The sequence below is a fragment of the Salmo salar genome, chromosome ssa12, assembly GCF_905237065.1.
Source record: "Salmo salar chromosome ssa12, Ssal_v3.1, whole genome shotgun sequence".
Lineage (NCBI taxonomy): Eukaryota > Metazoa > Chordata > Actinopteri > Salmoniformes > Salmonidae > Salmo > Salmo salar.
In genome coordinates this window covers 82,765,916-82,784,341 of record NC_059453.1, presented here as the reverse complement: position 1 = coordinate 82,784,341, position 18,426 = coordinate 82,765,916, and the positions used below count along the sequence as shown (strand labels likewise).

The 18,426-nt window shown below is 47.6% G+C and overlaps 1 protein-coding gene across 4 annotated transcripts in view; it reads left to right on the top strand.

The window, feature by feature from the left end:
• Positions 1–510: 510 nt before the first annotated feature.
• The window catches only part of LOC106565716 (ras association domain-containing protein 5), a 45,680-nt gene continuing 27,764 nt past the window's right edge, over positions 511–18,426 (top strand). The window contains exon 1 of one of the 4 annotated variants that reach the window (XM_014133128.2): positions 511–1,669. In XM_014133128.2, coding sequence (XP_013988603.2) covers positions 709–1,669 — 961 coding nt within the window. In that variant the 5' untranslated portion in view covers positions 511–708. Of the gene's footprint in view, positions 1,670–11,229; positions 12,418–18,426 lie in introns of those variants that run through there. The other 3 variants (XM_014133127.2, XM_045691848.1, XM_014133129.2) reach the window with 3 other exon arrangements.

Genomic DNA, 18,426 nt, shown 5'->3' with positions numbered 1-18,426 from the left:
TGACCTCCTCCCTATAGGCTCTCATCGTTGTCGGTGATCAGGCTGTTATGTCATCAGAAAACTTAATGATGTTGTTGGAGTCGTGGGTGAAAAGAGAGTACAGGGGGGGGACTAAGCATGCACACCTGAGGGGCCCCTGTGTTGAGGATCAGCGTGGCGGATGTGTTGTTGCCTACCCTTACCACCTGGGGGCGGCCCGTCAGGAAGTCCAAGATCCAGTTGCAGAGGGAGGTGTTTAGTCCCAGGGTCCTTAGTTTATTGGTGAGCTTTGAGGGCACTATGGTGTTGAACACTGAGCTGTAATCAAAGCATTCTCACATAGGTGTTCCTTTTGTCCAGGTGGGAAAGGGCAGTGTGGAGTGCGATTGAGATTGTGTCATCTGTGGATCTGTTGGGGCGGTATGCGAATTGGAGTGGGTCTAGGGTTTCCAGCATGATGATGTTGATGTGAGCCATGACCAGCCTTTCAAAGCACTTCATGGCTATAAATAGTGTTGTAGTAGGCTACTGTAATAGTAGTACAAATAATAATAGTACTGTAGTATTAGTAGAAGTAACCTACTAGTAGTTTAATCCCTGGTTAGTCTACACTGTCATGTAAAATCACAGAATAATCCCTGGATTAAGCACACTGCCGCTTTAAGAGTGCTCGTTCCCCTGTGGCATTTAAACGCTTTCAGAATCGTCGTTGCAGATGTGTCACACTTCATGCCTGGCTCGCGCTTCAATTTAGTTGACATTCACCGCACACACACCGATACACACACATTATTAGGGCATTGTATTAGTAGCAGGGCAATGGCTTCAGTGGTTGTGGTAGGACCAAGACAGCATCGTCCAGCTCCAGACCAGGAGTTTTTCTTTAAGGAAATAACGGCCACCGGGAAGAAGAAAATAACGTTACCGAGGAAATACTCCCTGGGAAATATGGTGACCAGGAAGATATCGGTGAAGCGGGAGTGCGGTTCGGTGTCGGTCTTATCAGCAGTCACAGCAACCCCGCTAAACCCGTCCCTGACCCCGGAAAACCAAAGAGCAGCAGCCGAGGTAGGAGGGGGGAATCCCGGGGTGAGAAGTGGGTCTCAGCCGGGGCTGGTGCCACGTAGCTTGGACATAGAAAGCGACAGCAGCAGGCCTGATTGTGGGCACACCGAGAGAGACACGACAGCGGGGAGGGAGGACACTGGTCAAAGCGGACGGAGGGCAAGCGGCAATGACTATGCCGATGACGGAGGGAGTTCACTGAAGACCGTCACAAGTGTTCGGTCAAGCACATCGGCCAACGAACAGATAGCAGATGCCAAGTGTGACAGATCAAGCGCGCCCACAAACGGACACACTGACGCACACTCACATCGAGACCGGCCAGTCAGGATGCGCGCATCCCACAGCCTCCCTGGTGAGACCACCGGGCCGGGTACCAAAGGGGACACCGGGGGGCCACCGATGGAGCGGTTGACACAGGGAAGGACAGGGGTCGTTAAACTCGCGCGCACAGAACCACACCGGAAGGAGGCCTGGTCAATATTTGCCTCCCAGGACCAGGAGGACCCGCGCGTGCGGGCGCAGACAGGAGAGGGCCACCTGTTCTGGACCAGAACAGTTACTCAGGACTGGTGCGACGTTTGTAACCAGCCAATCAACGCCCAGCAGGCGCTCAAGTGTAAAAGTAAGTAGTAGGCTAAACCATGACAGTAGAGGACAAATCCGTTTCCAGTTCTTCAGGAGGAAGGTGTAACTGTTGCTTTACTACAATATAATAGAGATGGTTTGTGCTTGATTGCTTTTCTTTCACCTGGTGTGATATGGGATGATAGTGCAGAATTGCTTTGAGGGATGTGCTGTGACATCATAGTTTGGAGATGAGGCTTGGCTGTTGCGTCTGGCTTAAATGTGAAGCACACTATCAGGCCAGGACTAGACTAGCAATATACTCTTCAGAGAGAGCCAGAGAGCGTGACTTTGCCAAGCATTCAGCGCTGCAGCCAGCAACCTCCTATGGAAACCTCATTATCTTGTCCTCCCAGACTCGTCTCTCTGTCCCCCTCTGCTCCTCCTCCCTCCCCCGCCTTCCTCCCAATGTCTCAGTGTCACAGGTGATTTGCAAGCACAGTTTCAGGCATTAGCCTACGCAGAGAGACAGGAATGAGGGAGTGAGAGAGAGAGAGAGGAGAGAGGACAAAGTTAGTTTAGGAAGTCTAGAGTTATACTTTTGTTCATGGAATATTAAGCTAGTGCATGTGTCAGTACTATCGTAGGTCATCTGCCATTGTCATATCTGTATGGGGGTATTTTGGTCCCAGTTATCTTCTCATGTGTGACTGCTCTGGAGGGTAAGGGGGTGGCATGTTTGTGTCTGTATGTGTTTTAACATGGCTCAGGTATCATCTAGCCCACATTCAATCCTACTGGTTCTCTGTCACCACGGTTCTCTGTCACCACAGTTCTCTGTCACCACGGTCCTCTGTCACCACGGTCCTCTGTCACCACGGTCCTCTGTCACCACGGTTCTCTGTCACCACGGTTCTCTGTCACCACGGTTCTCTGTCACCGCTGTCCTCTGTCACCGCTGTTCTCTCTCACACACATCACACTACTTTCTTCGGTACACACAGCATCTTTCTGCTCTACTTCCAGTGTTAACAACGCAACAACAGTGAATCAGGCTTTCATGGACTCCTCCACTCTGTCTGTCCTATGTAGGCTCTATGTCAGGGTGCTCAGATGACATAATGGTGGTGTCCTGCCAGATGCATAGAGAAGAGAGCAGGTCATAGATTAGAATGATTTAACACACACCTCACTGCTCTGGGCTGAAGAGGGTTAGACCAAGCAAGCATGTTTGATGTGTGTGTGTGTGTGTGTGTGTGTGTGTGTGTGTGTGTGTGTGTGTGTGTGTGTGTGTGTGTGTGTGTGTGAGTGTGAGTGATCTGGCAGTGTGTCAGCAGTCATGGGGAGGCTGTGAGTGACTACAGAGGACTCAGAGAGAACTAAAGTGTGGAGGGGAAGAAGAGGGAGCAAGAAAATTGAAGAGAATGGTAGTGTAAGAGAGAGTGGAAAGAGGAATAAAGGAGGAGAAGAGTTGGCGATGAGGAGAAAGGAAACAAAGGGGAGAGAGAGGCCACGGGGAGAGGCCACGGGGAGAGGGCGCAGGGAGAGGGCACGGGGAGAGGCCGCAGGGAGAGGGCACGGGGAGAGGCCGCAGGGAGGGCGCAGGTAGAGGGCAGAGAGATGATAGGTAAAGAGAGTCGAGGACAAAAAGGGAAGGATGGAAGACAGGAAAGAGAGAAGAGGAAGGAGAGAGAAAGGGATGAGAGACTAATAGAAAGAGAGGGACAGTAGATGAGATGACCACCCGAGCCACGGCCTGTTCACACCACTACCATCTAGAAGGCGAAGACAGTACGGGTGCATCAAAGCTGGGACCGAGAGAGTGAAAAACAGCTTCTATTTCCAGGCCATCCGACTGTTATAGTCACCACTAGCCAGCCTCCGCTTAGTACCCTGCCCTGAACTTAGTCACTCTTACTATCTGGCTACCACCCGGTACTCCACCCTGCACCTTAGAATGGCGCCGGAGGGGATGGCTGACGTTTTACGTGCTCCCAACCAAATGTGCTATTTTGTTAGTTTTTTCGAGTTGTTTGTAACTTGTTTTTTTTACTTATTTAGTACATAATCTTGCTGCTACCGTCTCTTATGACCGAAAATTACTTCTGGACATCAGAACAGCGATTACTCACCTAAAACTGGAAGAATATTTTTTCTTTAACGAGTCCGACGCGATGGATATACTGCTTTCTCGGGAACAGGCCCATATCCCCAATCACCTACAAGAATTTGAGTTTACCAGATTAGCTAAATGACTTCGCTTCGACGCAAGCAACACTGAAACATGCATGAGAGCACCAGCTGTTCCTGACGACTGTGTGATAACGCTCTCGGTAGCCGATGTGAGCAAGATCTTTAAACAGGTCAACATTCACAAAGCCGCAGGGCAGACGGATCACCAGGACGTTGACTCAAAGAATGCATGGACCAACTGTCAAGTGTCTTCACTGACATTTTCAACCTCTCCCTGACCGAGTCTGTAATACCTACATGTTTCAAGCAGACCACCATAGTCCCTGTGCCCAAGGAAGCGAAGGTAACCTGCCTAAATGATTACCGCCCCGTAGCACTCACGTCGGTAGCCATGAAGTGCTTTGAAAGGCTGGTCATGGCTCACATCAACAGCATCCTCCCAGATACCCTAGACCCAATTTGTATACCGCCCCAACAGATCCACAGAGGACGCAATCTCAATCGCACTCCACACTACCCTTTCCCACCTGGACAAAAGGAACACCTATGTGAGAATGCTTTGATTACAGCTCAGTGTTCAACACCATAGTGCCCTCAAAGCTCATCAATAAACTAAGGACCCTGGGATTAAACACCTCCCTCTGCAACTGGATCCTGGACTTGCTGACGGGCCGCACCCAGGTGGTAAGGGTAGGCAACAACACGTCTGCTACGCTGATCCTCAACACTGGGGCCCCTCAGGGGTGTGTGCTTAGTCCCCTCCTGTACTCCCTGTTCACCCACGACTGCAGGGCCAATCACGACTCCAAATTCATCATTAAGTTTGCTAACGACACAACAGTGGTAGGCCTGAACACCGACAATGAGACAGCCAGAGAACAAAGAACTGGCAGTGTGGTGCCGGGACAACAACCTCTCCCAAAATGTGAGCAAGACAAAGGAGCTGCACAGGCCCCTGTTAACATCGACAGGGCTGTAGTGGAGCGGGTTGAGAGTTTCAAGTTCCTTGGTATCCACATCACCAACGAACTGTCATGGTCCAAACACACCAAGACATTCGTGCGGAGGGCATGACAGCACCTTTTCCCCCTCAGGAGAAAAATATTTGGCATGGGTCCCCAGATCGTCAAAGTTCTACAGCGGCACCATCGAGAGCATCCTGTCCTGTTGCATCACCGCCTGGTATGGTAACTGCTCAGCATCTGACTGTAAGGCACTATAGAGGGTAGTGCTTACGGCACAGTACATCACTGGGGCCAAGCTTCCTGCCACCCAGGACCTATATACAAGGCGGTGTCAGAGGAAAGCCCCAAAAACTGTCAAAGACTCCAGTCACCCAAGTCATGGACTGTTTTCTCTGCAACCGCATGGCAAGCAGTACCGGTGTGCCAAGTCTAGGACCAAGGCTCCTTAACAGCTTCTATCCCCAAGCCATAAGACTGCTGAACAATTAATGAACTAAAATTATTTACATTTCTTATTTTTTTCTTTAAATGTTTTGGATTTGTGTGTGTTGTTTTCTATTGTTCGGTATACTACGCTGTTGGAACTAGAAGCATAAGCATTTCGCTGCACCTGCGATAACATTTGCAAAATATGTGTATGAGAACAATAAAATCTGACTTGAGAGAGAAGTAGAGCGATGGAGGAAGAAGACAGGAGCTCAGTGCTGCAGGGAGAGTGGGAGCTCAGTGCTGCAGGGAGAGTGGGAGCTCAGTGCTGCGGGGAGAGTGGGAGCTCAGTGCTGCGGGGAGAGAGGGAGCTCAGTGCTGCGGGGAGAGTGGGAGCTCAGTGCTGCGGGGAGAGTGGGAGCTCAGTGCTGCGGGGAGAGTGGGAGCTCAGTGCTGCGGGGAGAGTGGGAGCTCAGTGCTGCGGGGAGAGTGGGAGCTCAGTGCTGCGGGGCTGTCTGATTTAGTGTGCTATCAGCAGAGGATCACTGGACCGAGACGAGACACACTATAGCGCCGAACTGACACTAGCCAACACTGTGTGTGTGTGTGCGTGTGCGTGTGCGTGTGCGTGTGCGTGTGCGTGTGCGTGTGTGTGTGTGTGTGTGTGTGTGTGTGTGTGTGTGTGTGTGGAGTTGTGGGATCCATATAGTGCATTCGGAAAGTATTCAGACCCCTTGACGTTTTCCACATTTTGTTACGTTACATCCTTATTCAAAAATGTATGAAATAGTTTTTTTTCCCTCATCAATCTACACACAATACCCCTTAATGACAAAGAAAAACAGTTTTTTTAAATGTTGCAGATTTATTAAAAATAAAAAACGGAAATATTACATTTACAGTGCCTTGCAAAAGTATTCGGCCCCCTTGAACTTTTCGACCTTTTGCCACATTTCAGGCTTCAAACATAAAGATATAAAACTGTCATTTTTTGTGAAGAATCAACAACAAGTGGGACACAATCATGAAGTGGAACGAAATTTATTGGATATTTCAAACTTTTTTAACAAATAAAAAACTGAAAAATTGGGCGTGCAAAATTATTCAGCCCCCTTAAGTTAATACTTTGTAGCGCCACATTTTGCTGCGATTACAGCTGTAAGTCGCTTGGGGTATGTCTCTATCAGTTTTGCAGATCGAGAGACTGAAATTTTTGCCCATTCCTCCTTGCAAAACAGCTCGAGCTCAGTGAGGTTGGATGGAGAGCGTTTGTGAACAGCAGTTTTCAGTTCTTTCCACAGATTCTCGATTGGATTCAGGTCTGGACTTTGACTTGGCCATTCTAACACCTGGATATGTTTATTTGTGAACCATTCTATTGTAGATTTTGCTTTATGTTTTGGATCATTGTCTTGTTGGAAGACAAATCTCCGTCCCAGTCTCAGGTCTTTTCCAGACTCCATCAGGTTTTCTTCCTGAATGGTCCTGTATTTGGCTCCATCCATCTTCCCATCAATTTTAACCATCTTCCCTGCCCCTGCTGAAGAAAAGCAGGCCCAAACCATGATGCTGCCACCACCATGTTTGACAGTGGGGATGGTGGGTTCAGGGTGATGAGCTGTGTTGCTTTTACGCCAAACATAACGTTTTGCATTGTTGCCAAAAAGTTCGATTTTGGTTTCATCTGACCAGAGCACCTTCTTCCACATGTTTGGTGTGTCTCCCAGGTGGCTAGTGGCAAACTTTAAACGACACTTTTTATGGATATCTTTAAGAAATGGCTTTCTTCTTGCCACTCTTCCATAAAGGCCAGATTTGTGCAGTATGCGACTGATTGTTGTCCTATGGACAGAGTCTCCCACCTCAGCTGTAGATCTCTGCAGTTCATCCAGTGTGATCATGGGCCTCTTGGCTGCATCTCTGATCAGTCTTCTCCTTGTATGAGCTGAAAGTTTAGAGGGACGGCCGGGTCTTCGTAGATTTGCAGTGGTCTGATACTCCTTCCATTTCAATATTATTGCTTGCACAGTGCTCCTTGGGATGTTTAAAGCTTGGGAAATCTTTTTGTATCCAAATCCGGCTTTAAACTTCTCCACAACAGTATCTCGGACCTGCCTGGTGTGTTCCTTGTTCTTCATGATGCTCTCTGCGCTTTAAACGGACCTCTGAGACTATCACAGAGCAGGTGCATTTATACGGAGACTTGATTACACACAGGTGGATTATATTTATCATCATTAGTCATTTAGGTCAACAATGGATCATTCAGAGATCCTCACTGAACTTCTTGAGAGAGTTTGCTGCACTGAAAGTAAAGGGGCTGAATAATTTTGCACGGCCAATTTTTCAGTTTTTTATTTGTTAAAAAAGTTTGAAATATCCAATGAATTTCGTTCCACTTCATGATTGTGTCCCACTTGTTGTTGATTCTTCACAAAAAAATACAGTTTTATATCTTTATGTTTGAAGCCTGAAATGTGGCAAAAGGTCAAAGTTCAAGGGGGCCGAATACTTTCGCAAGGCACTGTACATAAGTATTCAGACCCTTTACTCAGTACTTTGTTGAAGCACCTTTGGCAGCGATTACAGCCTTGAGTCTTCTTGGGTATGACGCTACAAGCTTGGCACATCTGTATTTGGGGAGTTTCTCCTATTCTCTGCAGATCCTCTCAAGGTCTGTCAGGTTGTATGGGGAGCGTTGTTGCACAACTATTTTCAGGTCTCTCCAGAGATGTTAGATCAGGTTCAAGTCCGGGCTCTGGCTGGGCCACTCAGGGACATTCAGAGGTCCTGGGCAATCTGGAGCAGGTTTTCATTAAGGATCTCTCTGCACTTTGCCCCGTTCATCTTTGCCTCGATCCTGACGCTGCCACCGCCATGCTTCACCGTAGTGATGGTGCGAGGTTTCCTCCAGATGTGACACTGTTCATCAAGGCAAAGGGTGGCTATTTGAAGAATCTCAAATTTAAAATATATTTTGATTTGTTTAGCAATTTTCTGGTTACTAGATGATTCCATATGTGTTATTTCATAGTTTTGATGTCTTCACTATTATTCTACCATTCTACCAGAAAAACCCTTGAATGAGTAGGTGTTCTTAAATGTTTAACCGGTAGTGTAAATGATCCATTCTAGATCCACATAGTACATATATACACTACAGTTAGAAATGTCCTTGTTTTTGCCCATTAAAATAACATCTAATTGATCAGAAATGCAGTGTAGACATTGTTAATGTTGCAAATGACTATTGTAGCTGGAAACGGCTGATTTTTAATGGAATATCTACATAAGTGTACAGAGGCCCATTATCAGCAACCATCACTACTGTGTTCCAATGGCACGTTGTGTTAGCTAATCCAAGTTTATAATTTTCAAAGGCTAATTGATCATTAGAAAATGCATTTCTAAGTGACCCCAAACTTTTGAACGGTAGTGTACATATATAGGATCCATTCTAGAGCCATATAGTACATATTGTCTTAATAAAATGCAGGTTATAATCTCATAGAGCCGTTTGGACTAGAAGCACTAATCCCTCTATATGTATTAATATTGTGTGTGTGCGTGTGTGTTCCACATAGAGCTTCCACTCACACACTCCATCCACCACCACCACTTCCTAATGAACCTGATCGTGAGTGTTGCATTACAACCATTTTGTGCCTGAGGGAAGCCCAATACTGTACAGTTTCTTACTTTACTCCTCCTTGGTCTAAAACTGCAACCTCACAAAATGATAGAGTTATCTTTTAATTAAAGGTCTCTAAAGTTGCTGTCGTAGAAAGTCACACATAGATATACACACACACACACACTCTCTCTCTCTCTCTCTCTCTCTCTCTCTCTCTCACTCCTGTTCTTTCTCTCTCCTGTTCTCTCTCACTCCTGTTCTTTCTCTCTCTCCTGTTCTCTCTCACTCCTGTTCTCTCTCGCTTCTGTTCTCTCTCTCTCCAGGCGTTGAGTCAGTCTTTGGTCACTGCTTCCATGGGAAACATGGGGAGTGACACTGCCACTGATGACACGCTAGGCAGGCAGACAGACTGGGGAAATTTTAGCAGAAACTGAAAGGAAAGGATAAAGGGAGATACCTAGTCAGTTGTCCAACTGAAAGCCTTCAACTGAAATGTGTCTTCTGCATTTAACCCAACCCCTCTGAATCAGAGAGGTGTGGGGGACTGCCTTAATCAACATCCACGTCTTCGGTGCCCGGGGAACAGTGGGTTAACTGCCTTGCTCAGGGGCAGAACGACAGATTTGTACCTTTTCAGCTCTGGGATTCAATCCAGCAACGTTTTGGTTACTGGCCCAATGCTCTAACCACTAGGCTACCATAGCAGAGAAAATAGGAGATCAACCCTCCTCTTGCAGTGAGCCTGTTTATTTTGGCTGGTTGTGATGTCACTGTTGCCTTAGGCCTAACGAAGCTCTCTTCATTGGTAGCTAGTATACTGGAAGCTTATGGAGATACTCTCCCTATGCCCTCCCTAAAGTATAACCTGTCCCCTCCCTGTGCCCTCCCTGTATCCTAAACCCTATGCCCTGTCCCATCCCCTACACAGTGCTGGCCTTGTCTTCAGCAGCAGCATTAGCAGTCTGACTGTGTGTTACTCTCAAAGCTCCTTTTGACTCCAGCAGAGGAAGCAGAGGGTGTTAATGGCTCTTAGCTTCCTGTACACACATACCACTGCTACACATGTTTAATAAACCACCAGCATATCATATCTACAACTGTCTAACATAACCCCTTCTCACCACGCTAGTCTCGTCTGAGCAGAGAGTTCAACATTGGGCCAGGCATGCAGAAATGTTCAAAGTTTGTGCGGGATGTTGTCAGTCATAGAGAGACATTAGAAACTTTACAACTCAATGTCATGATGCTTCCTCCGAGCTTTCTATTCACCCCTTCATCATGACTTTATGGCATGGTTAGGGTTAGGGTTATGGCTAGGGTTAGGGTTGAGCCAGGGTGTGGACATGGAGCTAGGGTTAGGTTTAAAGATTTTTTTTAAAGAATAAGGAAATGTGGTTAAAGATTTCAAATATTAGTTGAACTGTTATGGCTGCCATGGGATGAATACCAACGAGTGATGTTGTCTTCACATAAGAGACTATCTCGTGTGTGTGTGTGTGTGTGTGTGTGTGTGTGTGAGAGAGAGAGAGCTGATGCAGTTCTCCTATATGTGTGACAGATCTGTGGGGAGTTTTACTCAGGCTATATTTAGGGTGCCCTTGGCAGGTCCTGGGACTGCTCAAAGGTGGCTTGTGGAGACTGCAGTGTGTGTGTAACTGCCTCGTCTTAAAGGGTGTTAGAGAAAGGAGGAGTGGGCAGACAACAGGTGCTACACACACACACACACACAAAGAAGAAGACCGTAGTGTAAAACAGAATGTATTAAGTGGCTGCTAGTTCAGCAGTGCATGGAGAGATGGTGCTATTGATGATATAACTGGTGTCATAATCATATCTATATTACTTATGCTGTTGCAGATGATTATGTAATATAGGTGTGTGTGTGTGTGTGTGTGTGTGTGTGTGTGTGTGTGTGTGTGTGTGTGTGATTTGATGAAGGCTGGTACATCCTGTGCCTCCAAACTCATCAGGCTCAGAAGTAGGGCAGGAAAAGTCCCAGCAGCCCTCTCAATGTCTTCTCCAGGGCATATTAATAGCCAATGGAGTGTGTATCATATATATACCAAGATATGCACATACACACATACAAAAACACACAGACAGACACACAAACACACTCACACATACAGAGAGCTGGTGCGATGCATGTCATACAGTAAAAAGATTTACCACCATTTCTGGGATGTTTTGTGGTGAATCATTTCACTTACCAGACTGTGATATTCACACAGGAGAGAGAGAGAGAATGGCGCGATTGGAGAAGAGCGAGGGAGAGAGAGAGATGGAGCAATTGGAGGAGAGCAAAGGAGAGAGGGCGCGATTGGAAGAGGGAGAGAGAGATAGATGGAGCAATTGGAGGAGAGTGAGCGAGGGAGAGGGAGAGATGGCGCAATTGGAGGAGAGCGAGGGAGAGACAGAGGGAAAGGAGGCGGTGGAAGTTGAGACAGCATTTGGGAGACAGTATCCAGCACTGCGGTGCTCTGCTCTAGCATGTTTACTGTGTTATTGGCGTGTGACCAGGAAGATGTCCAGTGACCCTGGAGATGGACAAATATTTTGATAGACAAGGAGGACTAGAGAGGGGAAGCCAGTGATAGAGAGAGCGAGAGATGGGGGGAGCGAGCAATGATGAGTTTGAGTGTGTAGTGTTGGGGCTCTGTCTCTTTAAGCTGTCTGCTGCTGCAGAGTGTGTGGGTGCTGCAGCAGAGTCACAGAGAGCTGAGAGATAGAGAAAGAACAAGAGAACACGGAGTCCATCAGCTACAAAACAAGTGAATGAGTTGGAGCGATGCCAGCGGAGGGGTGAGGATAGGTTGAGGGTAGGGGTATGTGTGAGCAGTGAGGAAACGCTTCACAGAGGATGAGGGAGAGAAGGAGGGAGGGGAGAGAGGCAAGCTGAGGTGTGAGGACTGTCAGGGTTAGAGGTGTGTGTGTGTGCTGACTATCGGAGGGGTAAGGGAAGAAGAGGAGGCGGTGTGTCTGAGTGTGTGTGTGTGTGTGAGGTAAGAGCTAGGTGTGTGTGAGGTCTGTGTGTGTACGGGGTGGCAAAGCGAGAGGTGGACGGGGTGCTGGTTTGGAGCGTGGCACAGCTGGGTGAGTGGTGGCGCTGGGATGGCGGGCACTGGGGAGGCTGGCGAGCTGGCAGCCCTCGGACCGACAGGGAGCCCCTCAGCCGCAGGCAGGAGAGGGGCAGAGGGCATTCGCCGGAGGGAGCTGGCGGCCTGGGGTACAGGACGGTGCCAGCGAGGTGGTGCCATGCTCCCAGCCGGACACAGGTAGCACCGTTGATGGTGGGGTGGGGGGTAGAGGAGGGTGAGAGAGCGGTGGAGACGGGGGAGAGAGGTGAGGGTGTAAGCCAGTTAAGAGGTTCTCAATCCTTGTCTCTGCATCTGACGGCTGAGGTGGGGGGTGAGGGCGAGGGTGAGTTGGGGGGTGAGGATGGAGATATGGGCAGTGCGTGTTTTGGTCAGGTGTCCAGGCGTTTGGGAAGGCTGTTACGGCGCTTGCCAAAGTCTCGTTCCTGGAGTGACGGACTACGGATGCTCCGCAGAACCAGTTCCCACGGATCACTCATCACCTCTTCCTCAGGTATGGAGGGAGAGAGAGAGATGGAGCTCCTCCAATGGTTCTCTCAATGAATGCATCCATTTCTCAGGTCTGGAGAAGGAGGGAGATGGGAGGAAAGAAGAGAGAGAGAGGAAGAAAGAAAGAGAAGGTGGAGGGTTGAGAGGAGTGTCAGAGAGTAAGATGGCAAGATATGGTAGATAGAGAACAGATAGCAGAAGATAAAAAGAAAGAGAGGAGAGAGGAAGATAAAGATAGAGGTGCTGAGTAGGAGTATTGTTACATTATGTCAAGAAAAGGACATCTCTACAATGACCCTTTTAACTACTGTATACTGTTACTCAGAATCTCTCTATCTCTCTGGATTTACCCTATCTCCCCCATATTTCTCCCGATAGATGACTCTGAACATCAAAATCATCCGATGATAAATGTGTTCTTATAAACCTTATTTGTAATCTGAGGGGACGATCCTATAAAACCAGATTCTAGCCGTCTGCCTGTGGTCTGTACTGGGAATATCATATAGAACTGACTGCTTAGGGGCCTGGAATGGAGTTTAGCATCGATCCTAGCGTTTTTGTTCACAGAGTGGGAAAGACTGACGCAGTTGTGTCCAGTGATAAATACAGAGTGGGGACAGAGCGTAATACAAGGAGAACATGCTGTCTGCACAATGGTAGAAGAAAGACGAGGCTCCGGAGACAGATTTATAGATGAACATACTGAAATAAGAAATTGGACTGAAGTGTTTGTCTGCGTGCGTACATGCATCCGTGAGTGTGTGTACCATTTAACTCAATGGTGTGTGTGTATTGTGTGTGTGTCTTCTAGAGCTGTCTGTGAAGGGCTGTTAAGGTCCTGACCAAACATCAATCAGTTTATCAAAGGGACCAGAACATGTCACTACACCTGCATGATGTCACAGCCCTCCCTCCACCAATCAGCAGTGGACCAGCTAATCCCTCTAGAGCAGGCATGGGCAACTTTGATGGGGGTCACAAAATATCTGAACACATCATGAGGGGCTGCAGTGGCTCGTGGGTCTGTGTACACACATCCACACATGCAGTCAACTGTGCAGTTAATCCGTTTGTACAGTTAAACTACTTAACTCTCTTAACTACAATAAAACACAGTAAATATATATATATACAGTTCTGGAAAAAATGAAGAGACCACTGCAAAAGGATCCGTTTCTCTGGTTTTACTATTTATAGGTCTGTGTTTGGGTAAAATGAACATTTTTGTTTTATTCTATAAACTACTGACAACATTTCTCCCAAATTCCAAATAAAAATATTGTCATTTAGAGCATTTATTTGCAGAAAATGACAACTGGTCAAAATAACAAAAAAGATGCAGTGTTGTCAGACCTCGAATAATGTAAAGAAAATAAGTACATACATACAGTACCAGTCAAAAGTTTGGACACACCTACTCAATGAAGGGTTTTTCTTTATTTGTACTATTTTCTACATTGTAGAATAATAGTGAAGACATCAAAACTATGAAATAACACATATGGAATCATGTAGTAACCAAAAAGGTGTTAAACAAATCAAAATATATTTTCTATTTGAGATTCTTCAAAGTAGCCTCCCTTTGCCTTGATGACAGCTCTGGACACTCTTGGCACAGTTTTGGTTCAGCTGATGGGGTTTGTTGGCTTTGGCTGGTGTAGGCTGGGTCAGTGGTCCATCCCTCCTCTAGAGAGTCATATCTATCAGGGCTAGTGGAGCAGTTGAAATATTTCATATATGGCCTTGTACTGTTATAATCTCCACCCGGCACAGCCAGAAGAGGACTGGCCACCCCTCAGAGCCTGGTTCCTCTCTAGGTTTCTTCCTAGGTTCCTTCCCTTTCTAGGGAGTTTTTCCTAGCCACTGTGCTTCTACATCTGCATTGCTTGCTGTTTGCTGTTTGGGGTTTTAGGCTGGGTTTCTGTATAACACTTTGTGACATCAGCTGATGTAAAACGGGCTTTATGAATACATTTGATTGATAGAACTTCACTTTAATGTAAATAAGCTCTTTATGCTCTAGGTCTCATTTTCTTCTTCATGTTAGATCATTGTATCAAAACATTTCATTGCCTACCTAAAATGACTCTTTCCTACTGGCTGACTTCTCTCCTCCTAATTGTCATGATTTTGTATACTACGGCTTCTGTGATGAACTAACTAACTGACCAAGATGGCGGATGGAATCCCATCCTCTTCCAGCCCCAAAGTTCCCAATACCTCCTCCGCTGTCCACCACTCTGCCTTACCAGTAGAAATATGTTGATTCTCTGTTTCTGTTGTTGTCTCTACTGTCCTCCTGTCGAGGACCAGGAGTTTTATTATTTCAGCAAAACCTCATGACCTCCTATCTCTGAGTGTGTTGGTGTATTTCTCTCCTTGGACTGCTACTTCCTCTGCCCGTCCACGCTGGTTATAACTGGTGTGTGTGGGTGGCACAGGCCTGACAGAGCGATTGTATGTGTGTTTGTGTGCGCGCGCCGTGTCATACCATGAATTCTGTCTGAAATAGGTTGTAGAGAGGCATGTGATTGTCACCTTCAGAAATGCGCCCTAGCAAAATCACCTATCATCCATTCTTTCAGACCTCTCACAGCATCTCTCTTTCGTTGGCTAGCTCTAGTTCACTCAGAATCTCCCCACTCTGTGATTGACTAGCTTAGTGTTCAGGGTGTCACTCTGCTGTGTGGTGTCAGCTGTAGATATACACACAGATGCGTGTGACTATGTGATATGTGTGTTCTGTTAGATCATGTCCCAGCCTTCTCTCCTCTGTTTCCTGGGAGGCAGGGACAGTTCTGTGTTTTGATTTGGCCTTGTCTCTTCTGTTGCCTAGGAGACAGGGTAAGTTATCTGTTTTGGTTTGGCCTTGTCCGTTCTGTTTCCTGAGAGACAGGGACAGTCCTGTGTTTTGGTTCAGCCTTGTCTCTTCTGTTGCCTGAGAGACAGGGACAGTCCTGTGTTTTGGTTCAGCCTTGTCTCTTCTGTTGCCTGAGAGACAGGGACAGTCCTGTGTTTTGGTTCAGCCTTGTCTCTTCTGTTGCCTGAGAGACAGGGACAGTCCTGTGTTTTGGTTCAGCCTTGTCTCTTCTGTTGCCTGAGAGACAGGGACAGTCCTGTGTTTTGGTTCAGCCTTGTCTCTTCTGTTGCCTGAGAGACAGGGACAGTCCTGTGTTTTGGTTCAGCCTTGTCTCTTCTGTTGCCTGAGAGACAGGGACAGTCCTGTGTTTTGGTTCAGCCTTGTCTCTTCTGTTGCCTGAGAGACAGGGACAGTCCTGTGTTTTGGTTCAGCCTTGTCTCTTCTGTTGCCTGAGAGACAGGGACAGCCCTGTGTTTTGGTTCAGCCTTGTCTCTTCTGTTGCCTGAGAGACAGGGACAGCCCTGTGTTTTGGTTCAGCCTTGTCTCTTCTGTTGCCTGAGAGACAGGGACAGCCCTGTGTTTTGGTTCAGCCTTGTCTCTTCTGTTGCCTGAGAGACAGGGACAGCCCTGTGTTTTGGTTCAGCCTTGTCTCTTCTGTTGCCTGAGAGACAGGGACAGCCCTGTGTTTTGGTTCAGCCTTGTCTCTTCTGTTGCCTGAGAGACAGGGACAGCCCTGTGTTTTGGTTCAGCCTTGTCTCTTCTGTTGCCTGAGAGACAGGGACAGCCCTGTGTTTTGGTTCAGCCTTGTCTCTTCTGTTGCCTGAGAGACAGGGACAGCCCTGTGTTTTGGTTCAGCATTGTCTCTTCTGTTGCCTGAGAGACAGGGACAGCCCTGTGTTTTGGTTCAGCCTTGTCTCTTCTGTTGCCTGAGAGACAGGGACAGCCCTGTGTTTTGGTTCAGCCTTGTCTCTTCTGTTGCCTGAGAGACAGGGACAGCCCTGTGTTTTGGTTCAGCCTTGTCTCTTCTGTTGCCTGAGAGACAGGGACAGTCCTGTGTTTTGGTTCAGCCTTGTCTCTTCTGTTGCCTGAGAGACAGGGACAGTCCTGTGTTTTGGTTCAGCCTTGTCTCTTCTGTTGCCTGAGAGACAGGGACAGTCCTGTGTTTTGGTTCAGCCTTGTCTCTTCTGTTGCCTGAGAGACAGGGACAGTCCTGTGTTTTGGTTCAGCCTTGTCTCTTCTGTTGCCTGAGAGACAGGGACAGTCCTGTGTTTTGGTTCAGCCTTGTCTCTTCTGTTGCCTGAGAGACAGGGACAGTCCTGTGTTTTGGTTCAGCCTTGTCTCTTCTGTTGCCTGAGAGACAGGGACAGTCCTGTGTTTTGGTTCAGCCTTGTCTCTTCTGTTGCCTGAGAGACAGGGACAGTCCTGTGTTTTGGTTCAGCCTTGTCTCTTCTGTTGCCTGAGAGACAGGGACAGTCCTGTGTTTTGGTTCAGCCTTGTCTCTTCTGTTGCCTGAGAGACAGGGACAGTCCTGTGTTTTGGTTCAGCCTTGTCTCTTCTGTTGCCTGAGAGACAGGGACAGTCCTGTGTTTTGGTTCAGCCTTGTCTCTTCTGTTGCCTGAGAGACAGGGACAGTTCTGTGTTTTGGTTCAGCCTTGTCTCTACTGTGTGAGCTGTAGCCTGTAAGAAATGTGGAAGGAAGGAGGGAGGGATAGGATGAGGAGAGGAAGGTAGATTCAGATTGGTGTCACTGGATCCAGTACACACACACACACACACACACACACACACACACACACACACACACACACACACACACACACACACACACACACACACACACACACACACACACACACACAGGAGCTTCAAATGGGGATCGCAGCCAGTTTTGGTTCAGCTAATGGGTTAGGGTTTGTTGGCTTTGGCTGGTATAGGCTGGGTCAGAGCACAAGCTGTTTATTCAGGCTGTATCTAGGCTGGGTGAGCGGCTGATGGCCACAGGATGTATGTGAGGGAGAGAGAGGAATGGTGAAGTGTCTGTGATGCAAGAGAGGTGTGGTGGAAGAGGTGTGCGTGTACGTACAGTGTGAGCTGGGTCAGAGGCTGAAACAGTTTGTTTGTGTGTGTGACTGCAGCAGTGCTACACAGAGGGACATGGCCGGTCTCAAGGTTATAAAGGTTACAGCCTCCGGCACCAGCTGCTCTAGAAAGCAGCAGAAAAGGCTGCCGACGCAGCTGATTCTGACAGAAAGGAGGGAGGGGAGAAAGAAAGGGGTGTCAGCATAAAATGTCCTGGCGATTGTCAGGGGAGAGGAGAGGAGAGGAGAGGAGAGGAGAGGAGAGGAGAGGAGAGGAGAGGAGAGGAGAGGAGAGTGAGTGAGTATCTTTGACAGAGCCATCAGTATTTCCCCTCATTTCTAAAATCCCCCCTGAGTTCCCGGTACTGCAGGGGATTCTACAGCTCTGACCACAGCATGGCTCAAGGAAGTAACACACTGCACCATAGTGGTGTGTCTTTGTAGGGGAAGGGATTGTTCAGAACCCTAGAGAAAGGAGAGAGAGAGAGAGAGGTTATATGAGTTGTGCTGTGAGAAGTCCAGTGTTCCAATCATGTGACTGTAGGAGAAGTGAGGTTCAGTACAGTAATGTTAGTGTGGTGAGGCTGTAAGGGAAGTGACTGCTTGTTTGACAAGGAGGAGATTCCCTCTGATGGCTGGGGGATTTAAGAGCTCAGAGCCTCAGGGGGGACTGACTGTGTGGAGTGTGGGAGCTCTCAGGAATTCTCACTGCGTGTGCAACGCTCTTTAGGAAGGTTGACAGACAGACAGACAGACAGACAGACAGACAGACAGACAGACAGACAGACAGACAGACAGACAGACAGACAGACAGACAGACAGACAGACAGACAGGTTCCTCTGTGTGGACCTCCAGTGCACATGAACAGACAGTGATCTGTGCCAATATGAACACAAGAAACATGAGCTGTGTTTGAATACTCATACTAACCGCACTAACCATACTATTTGTGACATAAATTGAGTATATAGTTTGCTTATTGGTCATAGTATGGATATAGTTAGTATTCCAAAAGTTCACGGATATCGCACTAAATTTGCCAAAATACTAAGCATACAAGCAGTGGACACT